The 19,604-nt window shown below is 43.9% G+C and overlaps 2 protein-coding genes across 3 annotated transcripts in view; one reads left to right on the top strand and one right to left on the bottom strand.

Moving 5' to 3' along the window:
• Positions 1–209: 209 nt before the first annotated feature.
• CCNE1 (cyclin E1) lies at positions 210–18,624 on the bottom strand. Its single transcript, XM_084813058.1, has 12 exons — positions 18,338–18,624; positions 17,487–17,538; positions 17,113–17,203; positions 15,558–15,626; positions 6,465–6,610; positions 6,232–6,367; positions 4,792–4,938; positions 3,275–3,370; positions 2,171–2,305; positions 1,977–2,088; positions 1,733–1,890; positions 210–825 (listed from the first exon to the last, which is right to left on the bottom strand). The coding sequence occupies exons 2-12, from the start codon at positions 17,498–17,500 to the stop codon at positions 703–705; spliced, it is 1,227 nt and encodes a 408-aa protein (XP_084669184.1). The 5' UTR covers positions 17,501–17,538; positions 18,338–18,624; the 3' UTR covers positions 210–702.
• Positions 18,411–19,604, top strand: part of LOC146338905 (uncharacterized protein F13E9.13, mitochondrial-like) — a 40,632-nt gene continuing 39,438 nt past the window's right edge. Inside the window, exon 1 of one of the 2 annotated variants that reach the window (XM_084813059.1) lies at positions 18,411–18,670. The gene's annotated coding sequence lies outside the window, so the exon portion shown is untranslated. Of the gene's footprint in view, positions 18,671–18,748; positions 19,046–19,604 lie in introns of those variants that run through there. The other variant, XM_084813060.1, reaches the window with a different exon arrangement.

Genomic DNA, 19,604 nt, shown 5'->3' with positions numbered 1-19,604 from the left:
AAATCATCTCCTTCCCCAAGAGCCACTCTTAGTTGTGAATGGGGGAAACATGCAGTCCTCTTGTTTGTACCCTGTGCAGCACCATGCACGCTGATGACACTGCATAAATTAATAAAAACAAGTAGCATTTCTCTTCACTGTTCTTGGAGGTCAAAAATAACTGCCACTCTGTCCTCCACCATCCAGTTATTACATATGAACACAAGAATGCAAAACACACAGCTGACAGCATTTTATTTAAAAATTAGACACATAAGAGCATTTATACAAAGTGTTGGATGTTTTTTTTTAAAAAAGAATCAAGTTGTAAACTAAAAGGTCTGAGAAGAGGCTTGCCTTCCACAGCTAGCTCCAACTAGAGCGTGCTTAGTGCCCCAGAAAAGCAGAGGGCACAGCCCCTTCTCTCTCTGCACCCTCCCCGAGTCAGCATATCAAGTATCACCCTCCTTAGCAGCAATCCAAGCAAATGCCTGTTGTTTAGGGTGGCTGGTGTACTCGATCAGTTCATTTAAAAACAAGTGTACAATAAAAATAGTTTTCATAATGCAAGTTTCTTCCATTACAAAAGTGTAAAGACTTTCTGTTGTAGAATTCCTAAGACTTTCAGTCAGTCACTGGCAGCATCACACCAAGAAGGAGAATCACAAATCATAAAAAGGCACTTGAAGCCAAGAGGTCTTCAGAGTTGGGCAGCCGGCAGAATTATAGGTGTTTGGATGTCTGAGACAATTTCTTATCACTCTGGGGTGGAGTAAGGACACCTGTGGGTAAAGGAGAACTTCTGTTCTTCTCAGCCAACATGGCCTGTTTTGCTTGAGCTTTGTCCTACAATAGATGAACAAACAGTTGATCGTTCCCTTTTGGCATTCAAGCATACAGAAAGCTCGTGTTGCTTTTAGATTTCAGAAGCAACCCCATCTCACATACCTGAATGCAAAAAAAATATACAAGAGCCACTGCAGAGGTGAAGTGCACACATTTTGGTGCTGTTTGGGATTTGCCCTTCTAATATGTGGGCAAGCAAGAAAGAATCACTCTCCCCTTATTTATTTTAAAGGGACAAGTGCCAAGAACATACATGTATGTTTCATATTACAAGCACAAAACAAAGTGAGAATCAGTTCTGTGAAATCAGTATGTATGTAAAGAGGCAGAGGGTGCAATCCTACGTGGAGAGGCAGCCACCTCCGAACTTGAAGGCAACTGCCTATCCAATGCAGGGCAGGAGAAGCACGGACAGGATCGTCTCCTCTGTGCTCCAGCCACCCTGCATTCATGGCTAGATGGCCGATTCTGGCTATCTAACAATGGGAAGTCAGAGCAGAGGGTAGGTAGGCCAAACAATGCATAGGAAGTATCATACCAGCACTTACGCACTCCCTGCTCCTCCCTGCTCCTGGGAACATCCGCCTTTGCCCCAGTCCATGCTGCTCTTCTGAGCACAGAGCCTGGGGACGATCTGCGCCACTATGAGGCAGAGAGTGTGGGGGGGGGGGGGCAGTTCTCCAGGAACTGACCTCAAAGCACGGGCTCCGAGGTTGGTTCCCAGAAACGAACCAATCCTATAGCCCTCTAGTGGCTGACTAGAGACCGTAGGATTGCACCCTTAAGGATTAAAACATTACAACTGGGATCACATTCTTTTAAGAAATCAGTAACATTTTTCGCATCAGAAATATGATTTATTCAATGCCACATTTTCCATTGAGATACCACTCAGGGTGATGCTTACCAGCAAATCAAAAGTGTTTATGTGCGTTTGTATATTGTGCAAATCTTCTGAAGGAATTCCCCTGAAGTGTTTGAGCGCTGAGCTCCCTACCTCCCTGATAGACATAGCAAAGGGAACCATCCATTTCACACAGTCCTCTATGTCACATAATTCATAACCTAGAAGAGTAAGAAATTTTTTTTTTTGGTAAATCATGTTTTTACTTAGCAGTTCTAGGTTAAGTTTCTTTTTTAAAGCAGCTTACCTGAAACCCTCTGCATCAGCTCGCAAGAGGAGAAGTGATATAAAGCAGAAGCAGCTAGAACGCCGTATGTATATTCCAAACAGCCAACATCCAGCACACAGAGATCCAAAAGCTACAGAGAGAAGACAGAAAGCTTAACAGGAGACAACTCCTAAGGTAACAAGGGAAACATTTAAAGGCAGAAGCCATCTTACCTCAGCTATCTGCACAAATATCTGTTGGGGATACTGGGGCAGTAGCATCTCATAGATCTCATTTAGATATGCAACTTGCATGTATATATTTAGCCAGGACACAACTGTGAGGGGACTCAAATTCCAGTTGAGTGCCTAGAAAAGAAAATGCATGTCAGGGGACAAAGTGGGTTTCTTTAGCACCCAAGTTAGCACACTGCACTTGCCTGCCCTAACTGTAGCATAGTTAAGAATTTACAACAAACCTGTCGACTAGTTGCACTGCACATTCATATGCTCGCATATGAACGTTTAAGTATGAACAGAAAGTCACAGCAGTGTAGTGAAACTGGGGAGACTCAAGATTGAAAGCCCCACTCAGTCACGAAGGGTAAGATAATAATTTCCCTAGATTCTAGGTTCTGGAATACACAAATGTCATTTATACTTCTGCTTTACCAAGTACTAACGAGAACACACCGTAATTGATGGAATTAGTATATGAGAAGAATGTGCGACTTTTCACCATGAACTTATGAAATATACTACGGTATGTCTCAAGATGCATCAAACCCCAGTGTCTTGGGTGCTGAACTAAGCTGTTCAAGAGATCTCAGGACAGACAGAAGACACAGGATGGACATGGCTATTATAAAGATAAAAGATAGGCATGGATTCACATGGCACAGGCTAACTCACATGCTTCTGGCAACAAAAAGTGCTGACTTCTCACCATACCTTGACTGGATTGAGAAGCTTGGGAAAGGCTTTGCCTATGGTCTTAAGAGCAGCGATGGGGACCTGCAGGCCAGTGGCCTCTCTTCTCCTTGGCCCTGCTGTTTCTGTGCTGACCGGGGAGGAAGAGCAGCTAGCACAGAGACCAAGCAAGTGGCTGGGGGAGGAACAAACCGATCCCTCTTTTCAAGCTGGAGAGAGAAGAGTGTGGCTCTGCCCACCACCAGCCTGGGGTCCCTGAGAGTTACTCCCAAGGGAATGCAGCCTTTGGCAGAAAAAACATTCTCCATCTTTATCTTAGGGAATCAAGCTTTTAAAAAGCAAAATGCTGCTGTCCATGCAGCTGCTTCCTTTTTGGTTCTTGCAAAACACATATGGAGCCATACCTACCTTCATAATGATGAGCTCCATACTAAGAATTTCTTCTTCTGTACAGGCTCCATCTGTAACATATGCAAACTGTTGCAACTTTGGAGGATAGATTTCCTGAAACACGGAAGACAGACATCAATACGCTTGTCAACTATGGCGCGTACAATCATAGTAAATGGCAAAGCCAGATGGTTTCAGACACTGACAGTTATCAATGTCTACATTTTGGGTAACAGAACAACTCTGATATAGACAGATTTTCAGAGCTCTGATCAATTAGGGCAAGCAGTAACTGCAAATATAACGTGATAGCAACTTCCCGTATTGCAGCTATTTTCAGTAACACAAGATCTGTCAAGGATCATAGCCTCTAATGTCAAAATTTCCAAGGCAGGCAAACAACAGGGCCTTTCACTTACAATTTGTGAAAACACACACAGTCTTGCTCTTTTCCTGCACAGTTTTCCAACCCGTTATCTGTTCATTTCAGACTATTAGCAGCGAGTGGGTAAGGCAAGAGAAAGGAGGAAATTATGACTACCAGGCCTTGTACATACTCTTATCAAACTTTTTATTAAAAAAGGATCCAATATCCATACAAGATTATACAAAGATGAATTTTACCAAAACATTTATCACACATCTGCCAATGTGCCAGCTGTGTCGCTGTGTGTCTTTCTCTTCGATTCAGCTAAAAATGTCTGATTGCTGGGATAAAGCAAGGAGGATAGCAACTTATGTTAGGTTTTATTGAATTTTAATGATTCTCTCTCTCTCTCTCTCTCTCACACACACACACACACACACACACACACCCACACACACCATTTTAGATGTTAATGCTGTGCACTGCCTCAGGTCCTTTCAGAGAGGGGCAACTTCTAAATACCCTAAAATATAAACAATTCCTGGAAGAGTAAGAATATTTAGCTATTCAAATGTGGCATATCTAAAGCATTTTCACTGTTCGTTTTAAGCAAGAGATTTGGAGTGTAAATATTACTGCCTCCTTTAACCTACTGGAAGGAGGCAGAATGCATTTTTGATACCATGGACTGTTACTAAAAGTTGCGTGCATAGTTCAGTTGCATCCATTTAACCCCTGCAGGGGCTATAATCTAAAGATGTTTCCTTAATGCAGCTCTATTGAAAGTGAGGGCTGCCTTGCCACGCAACTGTGAGCGCTTTGCTAGTTTTGAACAACCAACCTCTGCTACTGGTGTTTCCACCAAGGTTCTCTTTCATATACAAGGGTTACTGTAGCAACTGATTAGGGAAGTAATTTTGTGTCACATTACCATGAAAATATCTGCAAGAGCAGTCCAAAGAAGAGATTTTCTTAGATTCCAAATTGCATTTCACCATGTTTAAAGAAAGGTGACCCACATGAAAATAGCCACTAAGCGTTTTTCAGCTTCTTTTATTCTGAAGTGTGCAATCCAATGCATATTTACTTGGAAGTTAAGTTCCTCTGTGTTCAGAGAGTTTACTCCCTAGAAAGTGGGGGTAGCATTGTGGGGTAATGCTCATTTTACCTCAAGCTTTGCAGCTATGAATAAAGATGAAATCCCAATAAGTTGCAGAAGTGTCTTTACAATGTTCTGTTGTGTTGCCATGAACCGATCAAAGAAATCTTGTGCCAAATAAAACGTCTCTCTGTGAAGCTTGTAGACTTCACAAACCTGCAACAGACAGAAGAAGGTAACTCTGCTTCTTAGCATTGTTCCGTGAGCATTGGAATTTCACAGGAATGCATTTTTAGGAAACAGACTAGATCTGGATTCATCTGGTGTGAGACACAACTACGTTTTTCTCTAGAGTGCAATTCTATAGCTTCCTAACAGCTCCAGGACTGAGGCTTGATTGACAGAATCAGCTTCCACCTAAATGCCCATGCTAAGCCAATCTTCCCCCACACCCAAATGCAATCAGGCTAATACCATGCCACACATTTATTGACAACACCGAGAGCCCCGTGCCCCTTTGTGACCATCCAGGCTACCATCTGCTCCCCCTTTATCTATGACCACCTTTTCTAGAGTTAGCCCTAGCACCTCCACCCCTTTTGTTTCCCATGAAACTTCTTTTGCAGTAGACATCTAGTATTTTTGTTTTCTAAAAATGTAATTGCCCTTGGTTTCCTATGCCTAGTGTCATTTTGAGAGCAGTCTTGCTGGCAGCCACTATGCCCGAGTCTGTCTTGAAGCTCTTTGTGCCCAAACACCTGCCCAGCGGAAGCCCTACCAGGAATACCCGATCTAACCCACTGTTGAAGATTACTCCTCCATCTAAACTCTCAGCAGATTAATGGTAGGTTACAACCTCTGCCTTTTTATCTCCCTCTCCTTTTTTGGAGATAGCCTTCACATTTGTACAGTCTTCTTTTGCCTCCCTCTTAATCAGCTCTCTCTGTTGGTTAAGTCCTGTGAGCTCAGCTTTGCTTCCTTCTAGAAAACCTCGCAGTAAGGCTTTACGATCTAGACCGAGGCCCCTAAATTACACGCACTACCTCTTGTTAATATGGCTAATGTGCTATTCTAAGCCAACTCTACTGAACACATAGCTCCGATCGCGCCAGAGTACAGACTGAGTGGTGCTGAGAGGAGTGGGTCCTCTAGTACCAGCCTAATTCCCCAATCATCCATTGCTCCTAAGCAAAGAAATCTCAGGACATGGGCACAAGTCACATATACATGTGTCCATATATGGTAACTATATACAAGGAGTCACAGAAGAACACTGGGTACCCCTACAGGATTTTGCCAAACTAGGTTTCCCCCATCCTTCCAGCAAAGCACGGATGTACTTCTGCATGCTTTGAGAGTAAATGAAAGGTATCTAGAGCCACGGATTTAATTTTTTAAAATCTAGGAATTTGCCATAAACCATGGAATGCTCCAAGACGGTTAACTGGATCAAAATCCTACCCTCATGCATAACTTGCTTGAAATGTCAGCTAAACAAGAAAATCTTACCTCCATTAGCCAGTCTAGGAGGATTACCCGCATTTTAGGTTGCAAGAGTGGGTGCCTTTGCATATATAGTTTATCCCTCAAATATGTCTGTTCTTTGTTGAGCATGTTTTTCCATACTTCATCCCTATTTGCCCAGCTACAGAAAAAAAAAAAAAGGCTACGTTAAAGCCAAGTCAAACAGACAAGAACAAAACAGTATAATGTGAAACAGGAGCGGGGTGGGTGGGAATTACCCCAAAACAGGCAGTGGTGAATCTCTAGCTGAAGTAAGGCTTTGGTGTATGGAAGGAGAGATGCTTGGACTCCCCAGCTCATCCTCTTTGTCTGGTGTGGGGATCAGCATATGCGGATGTATGCACGCATCATAATTTGAAGATGGCTGTTGAAGGAAAACCAAAAAAAGAAAGAAAGGACATGAGGGTTCACAGTTATAAAGACGTTTATTCAACAGCTGATAAATCCTCCACAACACAGATTTAAAGAGTTAGAATAATTATTTTCTTATACAAGGCAACTGCTTTAGTCATTGCGAAAGGTAAACTGCCATACAGCTGAGCACATGTTTCTTTCTTAAAAGCCATTGCTGCTTCAAGGGAAGAGACAAATGGTCACCAACGCAGCAAGCAGTCTTCTTGAAAGAGCGCTTGCAACACCGCATTTGCTCTGCCACACAAAAAGGCATTCTGCATGAGGGAAGACAGGCCTTCAGTTTCAGAATTCCATCTGTTTATTTTCCACCTGAAGATGATATCCTTGACAGTGAAAATCAAGAAACAGAGAGATAAGGATTTCAGGTGGGGAAGAAGCAGATGCAAGTCCCAAACAGTTATCCTGTTTTCTCAGATTTCCTGTGGTAATGAACACAAAAAGGGAAAAAATGCTGGCTGCCTTTTTTTTTAGGTTTGTTACCACTCAAAGCATACACAAGACATACATAAAATGTATGAATTTGGCAGTCTCAGGATTACAGTACAGCTAGTCTACACAAAAAAACTAGACATGCCAAATTTAAATTGGCACCCATGCTATTCCTTACATTGTGGAATGATATGGTCTGGAAAATTATACTCATGTGAAGCTAGCATGTTAAAAAGAAACCAAAGTACTTTAGCTTAGCTACTATTTGCAAGGAAAGGACTAAAAGCCACTAACACAATCAACCTCAAGCTGATAACTGAAGCTGCGTATATTTTGCAGCAGGATATAAAATACAGTGTAAGCACCAACGCACTTCAGCAATACACACGTACCCCCTCCAAAGCTTCAGAGTTGCTTTAAAAAAATAAATAAATTGTACACACATAAATATACTGTAGCCAGACAGAACTTTTTCCAGAACAGTGGCCTCTTCCAGAATTAAGTTCCGAGCTTCTAGTAACTAAATCTCAGTGCTTAATCATAGTGAAAACTGCATCTGCTATTTGTTCCACCAGACTGAAAAAACATGTTAACAAGGATTTATGTGGGAAACAGTTCGAAAACGTGCATGCCCGTTACAACTACACCACTGAAAGTTGCCGGGGCGGGGGAGGGATGAGTGAATGATGACTCAATGTGAAACCAAAACCTTTTCCAGACCATCTTTCTGGAGGGGCAGAGAGAGAGAGAGAGAGAGAGAGAGAGAGAGAGAGGAAGGGAGAGAGAAAGAAGGATCAGTTTGTTTTCTAGCAAAGCTTGGAAGATGTTGCATTAGTTAGAAAGGTACTTAAAAGTAACATCCAGGAAAGGACCTGTTAGTATTTTGTCTTGGGTCAACAAGCTTTGCTCCTGAAAAGCTGTGCTCCCTTCCCTTTTGCTTCCTTGTCCTCTGCTTGTCTGTTCTATGCCCCTGAATTATCCATTTTGATGTCATACTGGACCTGTGCCTGCAGGAAGCTACAATCTCTTTAGCTGGCCGGAAGGCATTTAGCCTTCTTCCAAGCAGCGGGGGGCTTAGGAAGAATGAGCACCTTAGAAACTGCAAGCATCCAAAACCACCTCTGCTATAGAAGTACGCTGCAAGCTTTCCAGTGACACCTTATGGGTACAGATCAGCTAAGTTGTCTCAGAGCCTTTTGACAGAAAGGGACAGATAATATGTGCCACTTGTAAGGCAGGGTAGTTTTATTGGCAGCATATTAAATTAGCAGGGATTTCCGTTCAGGCTAGCCCACTTTCCTCAGCGACATCCAATAGTGTCCATTTCCTTGAAAAACATCTGAATTATTCATCATCATAGTTGGCCTGGACAACATAATCCTTAGTTCCCCCCTGTGACAGTACAAGGCCTCATACTACAACCAACACCAAACAAATGTTAGCGCAGCACTGAACTAACCCCCAGTGCTGCTCTTTGGTCTTCCAAACTTTGGCAAGCTGGAAAAAGCACAAGAAGAGTTTCTTGATTAAAGTGCAGCTCAATCCCCTGCCTTTCTGGTATCAACTAAATTGCTACTAAGGCAAAGATAACATCTGCTATAGGCACCATTAACAAAGAAGTGGATGGGGGCAAAACCACAATGTGCCAATTCCAAATAGACAAGTTATTTTCAATACATTATAGCAGCACTGAAAAGTGCTTCTTCTACAGACAACTACCTGCCTCAGATTTTCAGCAAAGGTTAAGTCTAAACTTAAGCCCTACTCCATATGAATAAGCAATGTTACAGATAAGAGGCAAGTTGACATGAATTTCATGTCAGAGCATTGGGTTAGATGCTGGTCAGGCAACACCTAGATCGCAGGCTCATGCATTCTTATTCAGACTCCTGTGTAATTTCAGGCACATAAGAAAACCTTGGCACTCACTGAACAGCTTCTAGGCCACATGGTTTTTAAAATATGATAGGATTATATGCAAAAATGCTACAGAACTAGAGTCATGAAGAAATAACCAATATGATAAATATCTCATGAATCTTAACCCACAAGTCAACTTGCGAGTTCCACGTTTGGGGTTGAGAATCTGCCTGAAGTATACTCTGTGTGACTGAAATTTATATATAAATCAGATACACACACAAAATGTGTGTGCGTGCGCGCGTGCACACAGGCATATGTATAACATACAGGTACCAACTGCCTGTTGGTACCTGTATGTACCAACTGCAGCCTTCCATGTTAAAGGTTTACGGTGCTGGAGGAGTTATCCACCCCAAACGAAACATCGTTGAACTCGCTCATTTTGTGAACATTTATCATTTGAATAACACGGGCTTGACTTTTATGCTTAGTTTAAGATCTCCTAGGCAGGGAAGGAGAGACACAGATTTTTACAAGCAAGTGTAAAACAGGACTGAAGGAAACACAATTATTGATCATTTTCTGGCTCAGCTTATCTACATAGTTTTTATGAGAGGATATGCTGATTTCCCCCTTCATGGATCACTGCCTTGTTGTGGCGAAGGGGCTTGCATAACTCAGTGAAGCCATAAGTTATGCCATGCAGGGCCACCCAAGACGGACAGGTCATGGTGGAGAGTTCTGACAAAATGTGGTCCACTGGAAAAGGAAATGGCAACCCACTCCAGTATTCTTGCCAAGAAAACCCCATGGAACGTATCACAAGGCTAAAAGATATGACGCTGGAAGATAAGCCCCTCAGGTTGGAAAGTGTCCTATATACTACTGGGGAAGAGCAAAGGGAATTTCCAAGTAGCGCCAGAAAGAGTGAAGCGGCTGGGCCAAAGCCGACAGGACACTCAGCTGTGGATGTGTCTGGTGGTGAAAAGAAAGTCCGATGCTGTAAAGAACAATATTGTTTAGGAACCTGGAATGTAAGATCAATGAATCAAGGTAAGCCGGAGGTGGTCAAATAGGAGATGGCAAGATTGAATATCAACATCTTGGGAATCAGCGAACTAAAATGGACAGGCATAGGCGAATTTAATTCAGATGACCATCATATCTACTACTGTGGGCAAGAATACCTTAGAAGAAATGGAGTAGCACTCATAGTCAACAAAAGGGTGGGAAAAGCAGTACTGGGGTACAATCTCAAAAACGATAGAATGATCTCAGTATGAATCCAAGGCAAACCATTCAACATCACAGTAATTCAAGTCTATGCCCCAACCACTGAGGCTGAAGAAGCTGAGGTTGATCGGTTCTATGAAGACCTACAACACCTTCTAGAATGAACACCAAAAAAAGATGTCCTCTTCATCATAGGGGATTGGAATGCTAAAGTAGGAAGTCAAGAAATCACCGGGATAACAGGCAGGCATGGCCTTGGTGTACAAAATGAAGCAGGACAAAGGCTAATAGAGTTTTGCCAAGAGAACACACTGATCATAGCAAACACTCTTTTCTAACAGCACAAGAGGCGACTCTACACATGGACATCACCAGATGGTCAATATCGAAATCAGACTGATTATGTCCTTTGCAGCCAAAGATGGAGAAGCTCTATTCAGTCAGTCAAAACAAGACCTGGAGCTGACTGTGGCTCAGATCATGAGCTTCTTATCGCAAAATTTCGGCTTAAATTGAAGAATGTAGGGAAAACCACTAAAGCATTCAGGTATGACCTAAATCATATCCCTTATGAATATACAGTGGAGGTGAGGAATAGATTTAAGCCATTAGTCCTGATAGACAGAGTGCCTGAGGAACTATGGATGGAGGTCCATAACATTGTTCAGGAGGCAGCAACGAAATCCATCCCAAAGAAAAAGATATGCAAGAAAGCAAAGTGGCTGTCTGATGAGGCTTTCCAAGTAGCTGAAGAAAGAAGGGAAGCAAAAAGCACGGGAGAAAGGGGAAGATATATCCAACTGAATGCAGAGTTCCAGAGAATAGCAAGGAGAGACAAGAAGGCCTTCTTAAATGAACAATGCAAAGAAATTGAGGAAAACAACAGAATGGGAAAGACTAGAGATCTCGTCAAGAAAATCGGAGATCTCAAGGGAACGTTTTGTGCAAAGACGGGCATGATAAAGGACAAAGGCAGGGACCTAATAGAAGCAGAGGAGATTAAGAAGAGGTGGAAGAATATGCAGAAGAACTATACAGGAAAGATCGGAATGTCCCCGATAGCGATGACAGCGTGGTCACTGAACTTGAGCCGGCATCCTAGAGAGTGAAGTCAAGTGGGCCTTAGGAAGCATTAGTAACAACAAAGCTAGCGGAGATGACAGTCTTCCAGCTGAGCTATTTAAAATCCTAAAAGATGATGCTGTTAAAGTGCTGCACTCAATATGCCAACAAATTTGGAATACTCCACAGTGGCCACAAGACTGGAAAAGGTCAGTTTACATTCCAATTCCAAAGAAGGGCAATGCCAAAGAGTGTTCAAACTACCGTACAATTGCGCTCATTTCACATGCCAGGAAGGTGATGCTCAAAATCCTACAATCTACACTTCAGCAGTATGTGAACCGAGAACTACCAGAAGTACAAGCTGGGTTTTGAAGAGGCAGAGGAACTAGAGATCAAATCGCCAACATTCGCTGGATCATGGAGAAAGCAAGAGAATTCCAGAAAAACATCTATTTCTGCTTCACTGACTACGCTAAAGCCTTTGATTGTGTGGATCACAACAAACTGTGGCAAATTCTGAAAGAGATGGGAGTACCAGACCACCTTACCTGTCTCCTGAGAAACCTGTACGAGGGACAAGAAGCAACAGTAAGAACCAGACATGGAACAACCGATTGGTTCAAAATTGGGAAAGGAGTTCAACAAGGCTGTATATTGTCCCCCTGCTTATTTAATTTATATGCAGAGTACATCATGAGAAACGCTGGGTTGGATGAATCACAGGTCGGAATTAAGATTGCCAGGAGAATTATCAACAACCTCAGATACGCAGACGATACCACCCTAATGGCAGAAAGCGAAGAGGATCTCAAGAGCCTCTTGTTGAGGGTGAAAGAGGAGAGTGCAAAAGCTGGTTTGAAACTCAACATTAAAAAAATGAAGATCATGGCATCTGGCCTCATCACTTCCTGGCATATGGAAGGGGAAGAAATGGAAGCAGGGACAGATTTTATTTTCTTGGTCTCCAAGATCACCGCAGACGGTGACTGTAGCCATGAAATTAAAAGATGCTTGCTCCTTGGGATGAAAGCTATGGCAAACTTAGACAGCATAGTAAGAAGCAGAGACATCACTTTGCCGACAAAGATTCATCTAATCAAAGCTATGGTTTTCCCAGTAGTAACGTATGGCTGTGAGAGCTGAACTATAAGTAAGGCTGAGAGCCAAAGAATTGATGCCTTTGAACTGTGGTGCTGGAGAAGACTCTTACGAGTCCCCTGGACTGCAAGGAGGTCAAATCGGTCAATCCTAAAGGAAATCAACCCTCAGTGCTCATTGGAAGGACAGATCCTGAAGCTGAAGCTCAAATATTTTGGCCACCTAATGCAAAGAGAAAACTCCCTGGAAAAGACCCTGATGCTGGGAAAGACTGAAGGCAAAAGGAGAAGGGGACGGCAGAGGATGAGATGGCTAGATAGCATCACCGATGCAATGAATATGAATTTGAGCACACTCCGGGAGAGAACGGAGGTCAGGAAGGCCCGGCGTGCTATGGTCCATGGGGTCACGAAGAGTCGGACACAACTTAATGACTGAACAACAACAACAATGTTGATTTCAAGTAATCTACTCCAATTTAGTAACAGCTGTATTCTATCATGTTAAGAATCAACAGAGCTACTTTCTGAAATTTTTAAGAGTTTTTAGCTCTCACACAATTGCCGAGAGCCAGATAAGACAGTTACTGAAACACTTTTGCCAGCTCGGTCATATGACCACCCTTTTATTGTATAAAAGGGTAACTACACTGCACTTAAAAGTTCTGGCCTGATGTTAGACTGACGGTACCAATGAACAGCAGCTCTTCTCAACACCTGGAGTAGACAGTGAAAAATATGGTAGTCCATTCAATGGGAGCATTGTGTGCATTTTAGTTTAGAATATATCTGTGCTATTCTAATACCGCTCTTGCTTTTCAAATAGCTGGGTACACTCTTTTTAGTGGCTGAAGGCAATTCATAGAGAAATTCTAAAATCTGTAATAGCGTTAATACCAAAAGGGTCTCTTCATCAGGCAAAATATTACAAAAAGCAGGTACGGCAGGTGGGGTGGGGGAAGAATGGAGAGGAAAAACCTGACTTGATGGTGAAGTCACAGTGTCTGCATGTTCAGAGTCCCAAGTGAAGTGGGGGAGGAGGCGTCTATCCCCCTCCTCCCCCACATTTTGGGACTCTGAACATGAAAATACTATGACTTCACCATCAAGTCAGGGTTTTACCCTCTCCATTCTCCCCTCACTCCATCTGCCAAACTTGCTTTTTGTAACATTTTGCCTGATGAACATGGCACATTTTTCATGATCTTTTGGTTGACCTAATAGAGGTATTATACTAATATGGGTTTTGGTTTTTTTAATGGTTAACATGGCTACCTTCGTTGTTGTTTTTTCATACCAGAGAGTAGCTTATGCGATGCTACACCTTAGACTACAGAGCTGCTGATGAGCTATCAAAATGCTGGATTCATAAGCATCCAAAATAACCAGCACAATACACGGTTACAGCAAGGTTCTTTCTATATATGGCAACAGACACTGTCATATCAGCTTTATTTGAGAAATGCAAAGCTAATACATTTTATGCAAACTTCTGCTTCGTACAACTTGTACTTTGGAAATCTATACTGTAACCATGTAGCTATTTGAGCTTATGTCCATACTGTATGGAAAAAGAATAGGGCGGGTGTAACAGCTATGCAAATCATTCTTATAATCCCCTCACTATCTAAGATACTCTGCAAGGGTAGACAGAAAATTGTAATTCTACCCGATAACATCAATACGCATCTGAAACTAATTGCACACACTACATGGGCAAATATGGGTTTGCCATTACGAGTGTACACTCACGAGAGTGCTGCAAACTAGCTCTGAGTAGCAGATCCGTCCGACAGACATGTTTGTAAAAGACACATTCCCTCACTCATACTTTTACATACTTCTAGAAGTACGCAGAGATGTTTTATGTATACACCTTGACATGTAATATTTAAGGACCCCTAAGAAACAAGCAAGTCATTCATTTCGATTGAAACTTAGTGAGGTGGGTTGATGGATGACTCACAACTTGCAAAATGGGTCAGATGGAGGAAAAGAACAGATATTGTGATGAACGCTAACTAGCCCTCCCTTGTCAGACCTGAATCATTAATTCTGTATCTCGCCTATGAGGCCAGAAGGGAAGGAAATTCCTTCCCCATGGGGAAGGGTCCAGAAAGTGAACATTTAAACAGGTTGACTGACAACTGGAATAGGCAATTGTAGCAAACAGAGTCCACAGCAAACAAAGGCCATCTGCTATGGTAGCATTAGCCCCCAGCCCTCCAGCTGCCATAATTGGTGAGATGTACCACATTTTGGATTAGCCCCTACACTAACCCCCCGCTGCAAAAGCTACGTTTCCTGATCACTATTTCTGCAGTTTTAACTACCACCCTGAACGTTGCCACAGTAGACAAAGAAAGCCAACACATTATTTTCAGCTTATGCCAAATTTTGTCTTTGAATTCAGATATCGTTTTTAAAAAATAAAAATGGCATTCTACACAGTCCTACATATTTGTGCATAGCAAAAATATGAAAATGCAAAGACGGCATTTCTTAAAGCTAAACCAAAATATTTTTTATGTTTCTTCAGAGGAGCATTAGTATCGTCAAATACAGGTTTAAGAAAACAAGGTTGCCTAGCAGAGCTGCGGAACCTCTTTAAGCCTGAGGGCTGCATTCCATTTTAGAGATGCTTTTCGGGGAGCACAAAATACCAGTACATTGTAGCTTAAAGCTCTGCTAGTAACCAAGTCTTAGGAGAGGCACTTCGGCCTTTTAGAAATGGAGCAAAAATACACAAAAGCCAAGAAACCACCCAACAATCAGTGGCCAGGGAAAAGGGACCCCAGGAGGACTGCATTTGGCCCTTGAGCCTGAGTCGCTATACCCGTTAGCTAGGATGTTGCAAAAGGGCACATGATCTGACTTGAGCCTCCTGATTTAGCAAAGAGATAGCTTTACTGAGATCATCTAGTACAGCCTTCCCTATCCTGCTGCCCTCCAGATGTGTTGGATTGCAACTTCCATCATTCCCAGCCAGCGTGTTTTAGGAATCTATAAAACTATATAGATGGTTAAAAAATTACTCTTTATAATCCCCACGCCACCCCTGGCAATAACTGTGTGTAAAACACTGTAACTCAGGATAATCCTTCATGCATCTAATGAAGCAGACTCTACTCCACAAAAGCTTATGCCATAATAGATGTGTTTGTATTTAAGGTGCCCAAGACTGTTGTTGGAGAAGACTGTCCAAATTACCTGACTTTCATTCTGCTTCTTCTTAGTCATTTCTATTTTGGCAATGTCTTCATCTGGATCCTGTAAAAACTACATGGAAAAGAATGAATCCAGGATTGAAATTTGCAGTCAAGTAAGCATAGAAAAACAACGGCTCTGGAATTATACCCCTCCCTCAATTGATTCTAAGCACCCAAGGCAGTCAATGAACATTTGTTAATATAATAGGGCAGTTAAAATGTGACATTTACACAGACAGGCTTACTGAGGGTTCACTACTCTGTATTAGCAGCTTCATTTCGGGTGTGGTCACTTAAGTACAGATTAATTACCACCCATTCTGGGAAGGAGACCTGTCCAGTTAACTATGACTAAAATCCACAATCACATTTAGCTCATTGACTTTACCAAGATTAAACTGCAAATGTAACAGCTGAAAGAGTTTATAATTTCCATGGTGATCACTGGGGTTTCTTTTTAATGTGGAGTGCAAGATGGGGAAGAATCTAATTCCTGAATTTACTGGAATAATCTCAATTGTCTACTGCAAATTAGAATTGTTATAACAACTGAATACCTATAGGTAGGAATGGGCATTTAACCAGTCAAAAAAATAGTTGGTCAATTGATCGGTCAAATAATTTCCCTTTTAACAGAGAGAGATACCTCTATCACCAACAGGTCTTATACTTACACTAGCTACAAAAACAAATTAATCACTATTGTGAAACAATGAAGTCAACTTTAGAGGAGTTAATAAGTTTCTAGACCCAAGTCCAATCCTTCACAAAGCAGACAACCAGCACAAGGAAGGAGTACTCCCTGGTTCCTGCAGCAAGCAAGATGGGTGATCTTGGACAGGACTGCTTGTGTTCCTCTTTGGAGATCCCTGCAGGTATAGCAGGTGACCACTATGAGCTTTGTTCAGCTGAGGAAGAAGGACCATCAGGGATTTGCTGAAAGGAGTTCTAGTGGTAGAGCACATGCTTTGCATACAAGAGTTCCCAGGTACAATCCCTGGCATCTCCAGGTAGAATTCAGTGTAGAGCTAAATGAGTTAATGGTCTGACTCTGTATAAAGCAGCTTCCAGTGTTCCTAGATTTGCCCCTAACTGGTTGAGGGACAGGCAGCTGTCACTACTGCCCTTTTTAATAAACAGCACCATAATGAAATAAAACAAAGGTAAGCTGCTACCTACACAGAGGCATTCTTGACTTCATGGAATATTTGACCGCTGTGAAATAACCAACAATAAACTGATCAAAAAATGAGTACTCCTGTCTTTAGGAGTAGTTAATTTCATTGAACAGCCTTTCAGGGTGGGGCTGTTCCTTCAAATGGAGGCCACTCCTTCAAAAAGAGATGGTTTACATTTACTCCAACATGACTTGATTTTGGTAGTGCCCTTTAGGGCACAATCCTATGCATGTTTATAGAGAAAAAAGTTCTACACCTCCCAGCATTCCCCAGTCAGCAATGCTGGCTGGGGAATGCTGGGAGATGGAGGATTTTTTTCTTTCTAAACACACATAGGATTTAATGAATCCTGTCCCATCCGTACAACTGTGCACTTACTCTTATGACATCAGCTTTTCTCTTGCGGGTTCGAACAGCAAAGTCAGCAGCACCCTCTTCCTGAATGGGCACTTTCTTGTCCTTGCAATCACTGCAAAGAGACCAAGACCAGGGCCTATCATCTCATGCCAAGCATATACATTCATGTTTGCAATTAAGGAAACATTTATAAAGCTGGGAGAAGAGGAAGAAATCTACCTTTTTGTCACCCCAGTTGTCAATGTGATGAAGTGGCTAAATTTGTTTAATCAATGTTATGTGCTCTTGAATGCTCAACATGAGATTTCTTACGGATTTGCTGAAGGGAGTTCCAGGCCTACAAACTCTCTCTGCAAAAGGCTTTGCAAAGGAGTGGAGAGAGATATGCAACTCACCTCTCACTGGGCATAGTGGCCTGGAGAGGTCAAGACAAGGCTGACTTGGAACCTGAAAGAAAAGAATGGCAGTAATGAATCATTACATGCTTCCTGTTCAAGCAAGTATCTAAGTTGTGAGGGTGCCTGATTAAAAAAAAAGGCAGAGTAAGAATAGTCATGCATAAGAAGAGAGGGTGCAAATTTATGATAAGGACTTTTAAAAAGAAAGAAATATTGAGATGCATCTCAACAAGCAAGAGGATGAGAACATCTCACAGAAAAGCCTGCATAAAGGCTGCAGGCCCAAATGAACCTTGTGCAGCAACAGCAATAGACGGGAGATACATGGGTTGTGCAGTTGGGGGTGGGAAACAGGCAGGAAGTACTGACAAAACAGTATGCAAACCCACATTGAGATTGTAATTTTTTGCACACTCATGAAGAGGCACCATATTAGGAGACAGAATATCATCCTCCTTCCCATTATTTGCATCCATCCAAAATATTCCATGTGAAAACCATCATAAGAAACCTTTACTTACCCTCTCCTCTGGACCAGGAAACCCCCCCCCCCAGACAAAACACTACCCCAACAGGGGCCCCTATAACCCCTCAGTATGGGGTTGACCTACAACAACCCCCTCCAAAACGAGAGGAAAATGCAAAATGCATGCCCGGGGTGGGGGGAGAAGACCACCGACCTCTTTTGCTAACTGCAAAGCCCCCCCACCAAACACCCAGGAGTGGGGGAGGCCGTGTCACCACAACTCCCCCCCCCCTTGGAATACCCCTGGAAAACTCCCTGGGAAGCCCCTCGCAATCCCCTTCCCAAACAAGAGGCGAGGCGAGGCGAGCGGGATTCTTCTTACCCGAGTCGGCGGCAGCGGAGGGCGACCGGCGCTCGCGTGTGTGTGTGTGTGTGTGCGCGCGTGTGGCGTCGGCGGGCGGGCGGGACGCAGGAAGGCGGGCTCGTCTCGCCTGGCTCGGGCGCCTCCTCGCCGCGCGGCGGATCCCGAGTCGGGCCAGCGCGGCCTTCCCGCGCACAGGGCAGGGCCAGCGCCCGCGCGGGGGCATTTAAGCCTCGGGGCGTGGGGGGGCGGCGGCGGCGGCGCCCGCCTCGTGGCTGCCCCGCCGCCCCGCGGCCGCCGCCCCGCCCTCAGGCCGGCCCCCGGGCAGGCGCAGGCCGCGGGGCCCCCGTCCAGGTGAGCGCGGGGACCCGGCCCGGGCGAGGTCCGGGGGGGGGGGGCGGTGATGGGGGCGTGGCCTGCGCAGGGCGTGGCGAATGAGGGGACGCCGTTGCCGCTGAGCGGGAAGAAGCGGCCGCTTCCCTCCTCGCTGAGGGGGAAAGGCGGGGTGGGGGAGGGGCGGAAGGGGGGAAACCCGGCGGGGGGGGGAAACCGGGGGGGGCGCCCGCCGTAGGGAACTGCGGTGGGGTGGTGGCTAGAGCGCTGGGCGCGAGTCCCCGCTCGGCCGAGAAGCTCCCCGGGTGACTTGCGTCCAGGCACTGACTCTCGGCCTGCCCTACCTCACAGGGTTGTTGTGAGGATGAAAACGGAGACGCGGAGTTGGAGGACAGTGTGAGCCGCCTTGGGCTCCTTACAAGGGGGGGGAGGGAGGGAGGGAGGGGGAGGGGAGGCGGGATATAAATGTCATCATAAATATTTATGTTTACCAATACAAATGTTCTAATATTATTGCCTTTATATTTATTTATGGTATTACTGCCTTCGTATCCTGCCGTTACATGGAAGCCAAGGCGGCTTACATGGTCCTCCCCTCTCCGTTTTATCCTCGCAACAACCCTGTGAGGGAGGTTAGGCGGAGCGTTAGTGACTGGCCGCAAGGCACCCAGTGAGCTTCATGGCTGAGTGTGGACTAGATCCCGGATCTCCCCAGTCCCACTCTTTAGCCGCTTTGCCACAACAGTCAAATAATTTTTGTAGGGTTGCTAGTTTGGCGATTTTTGGTTATTTTCCCCAAATTAGAAAAAAAATCTGTCTCTTTCAGGCTCTCGGTGCCTTTGAGTATGTGCAGAGTGTGACTGATATGGAATGGGAATTGGGAGAGGGCTCTTGTAGGATTGATGGTTTTCATCCTCCCCCCCCCCCAATGTTTGTTGGTGCCTCTGCAGGTGGA

Source organism: Heloderma suspectum, chromosome 8, assembly GCF_057233095.1.
Source record: "Heloderma suspectum isolate Gila_16-S chromosome 8, 16-S_ref, whole genome shotgun sequence".
Classification (NCBI taxonomy): Eukaryota; Metazoa; Chordata; class Lepidosauria; order Squamata; family Helodermatidae; genus Heloderma; species Heloderma suspectum.
Note: the sequence above shows the minus strand (reverse complement) of the source record. Positions and strands in the feature narration are given on the sequence as shown.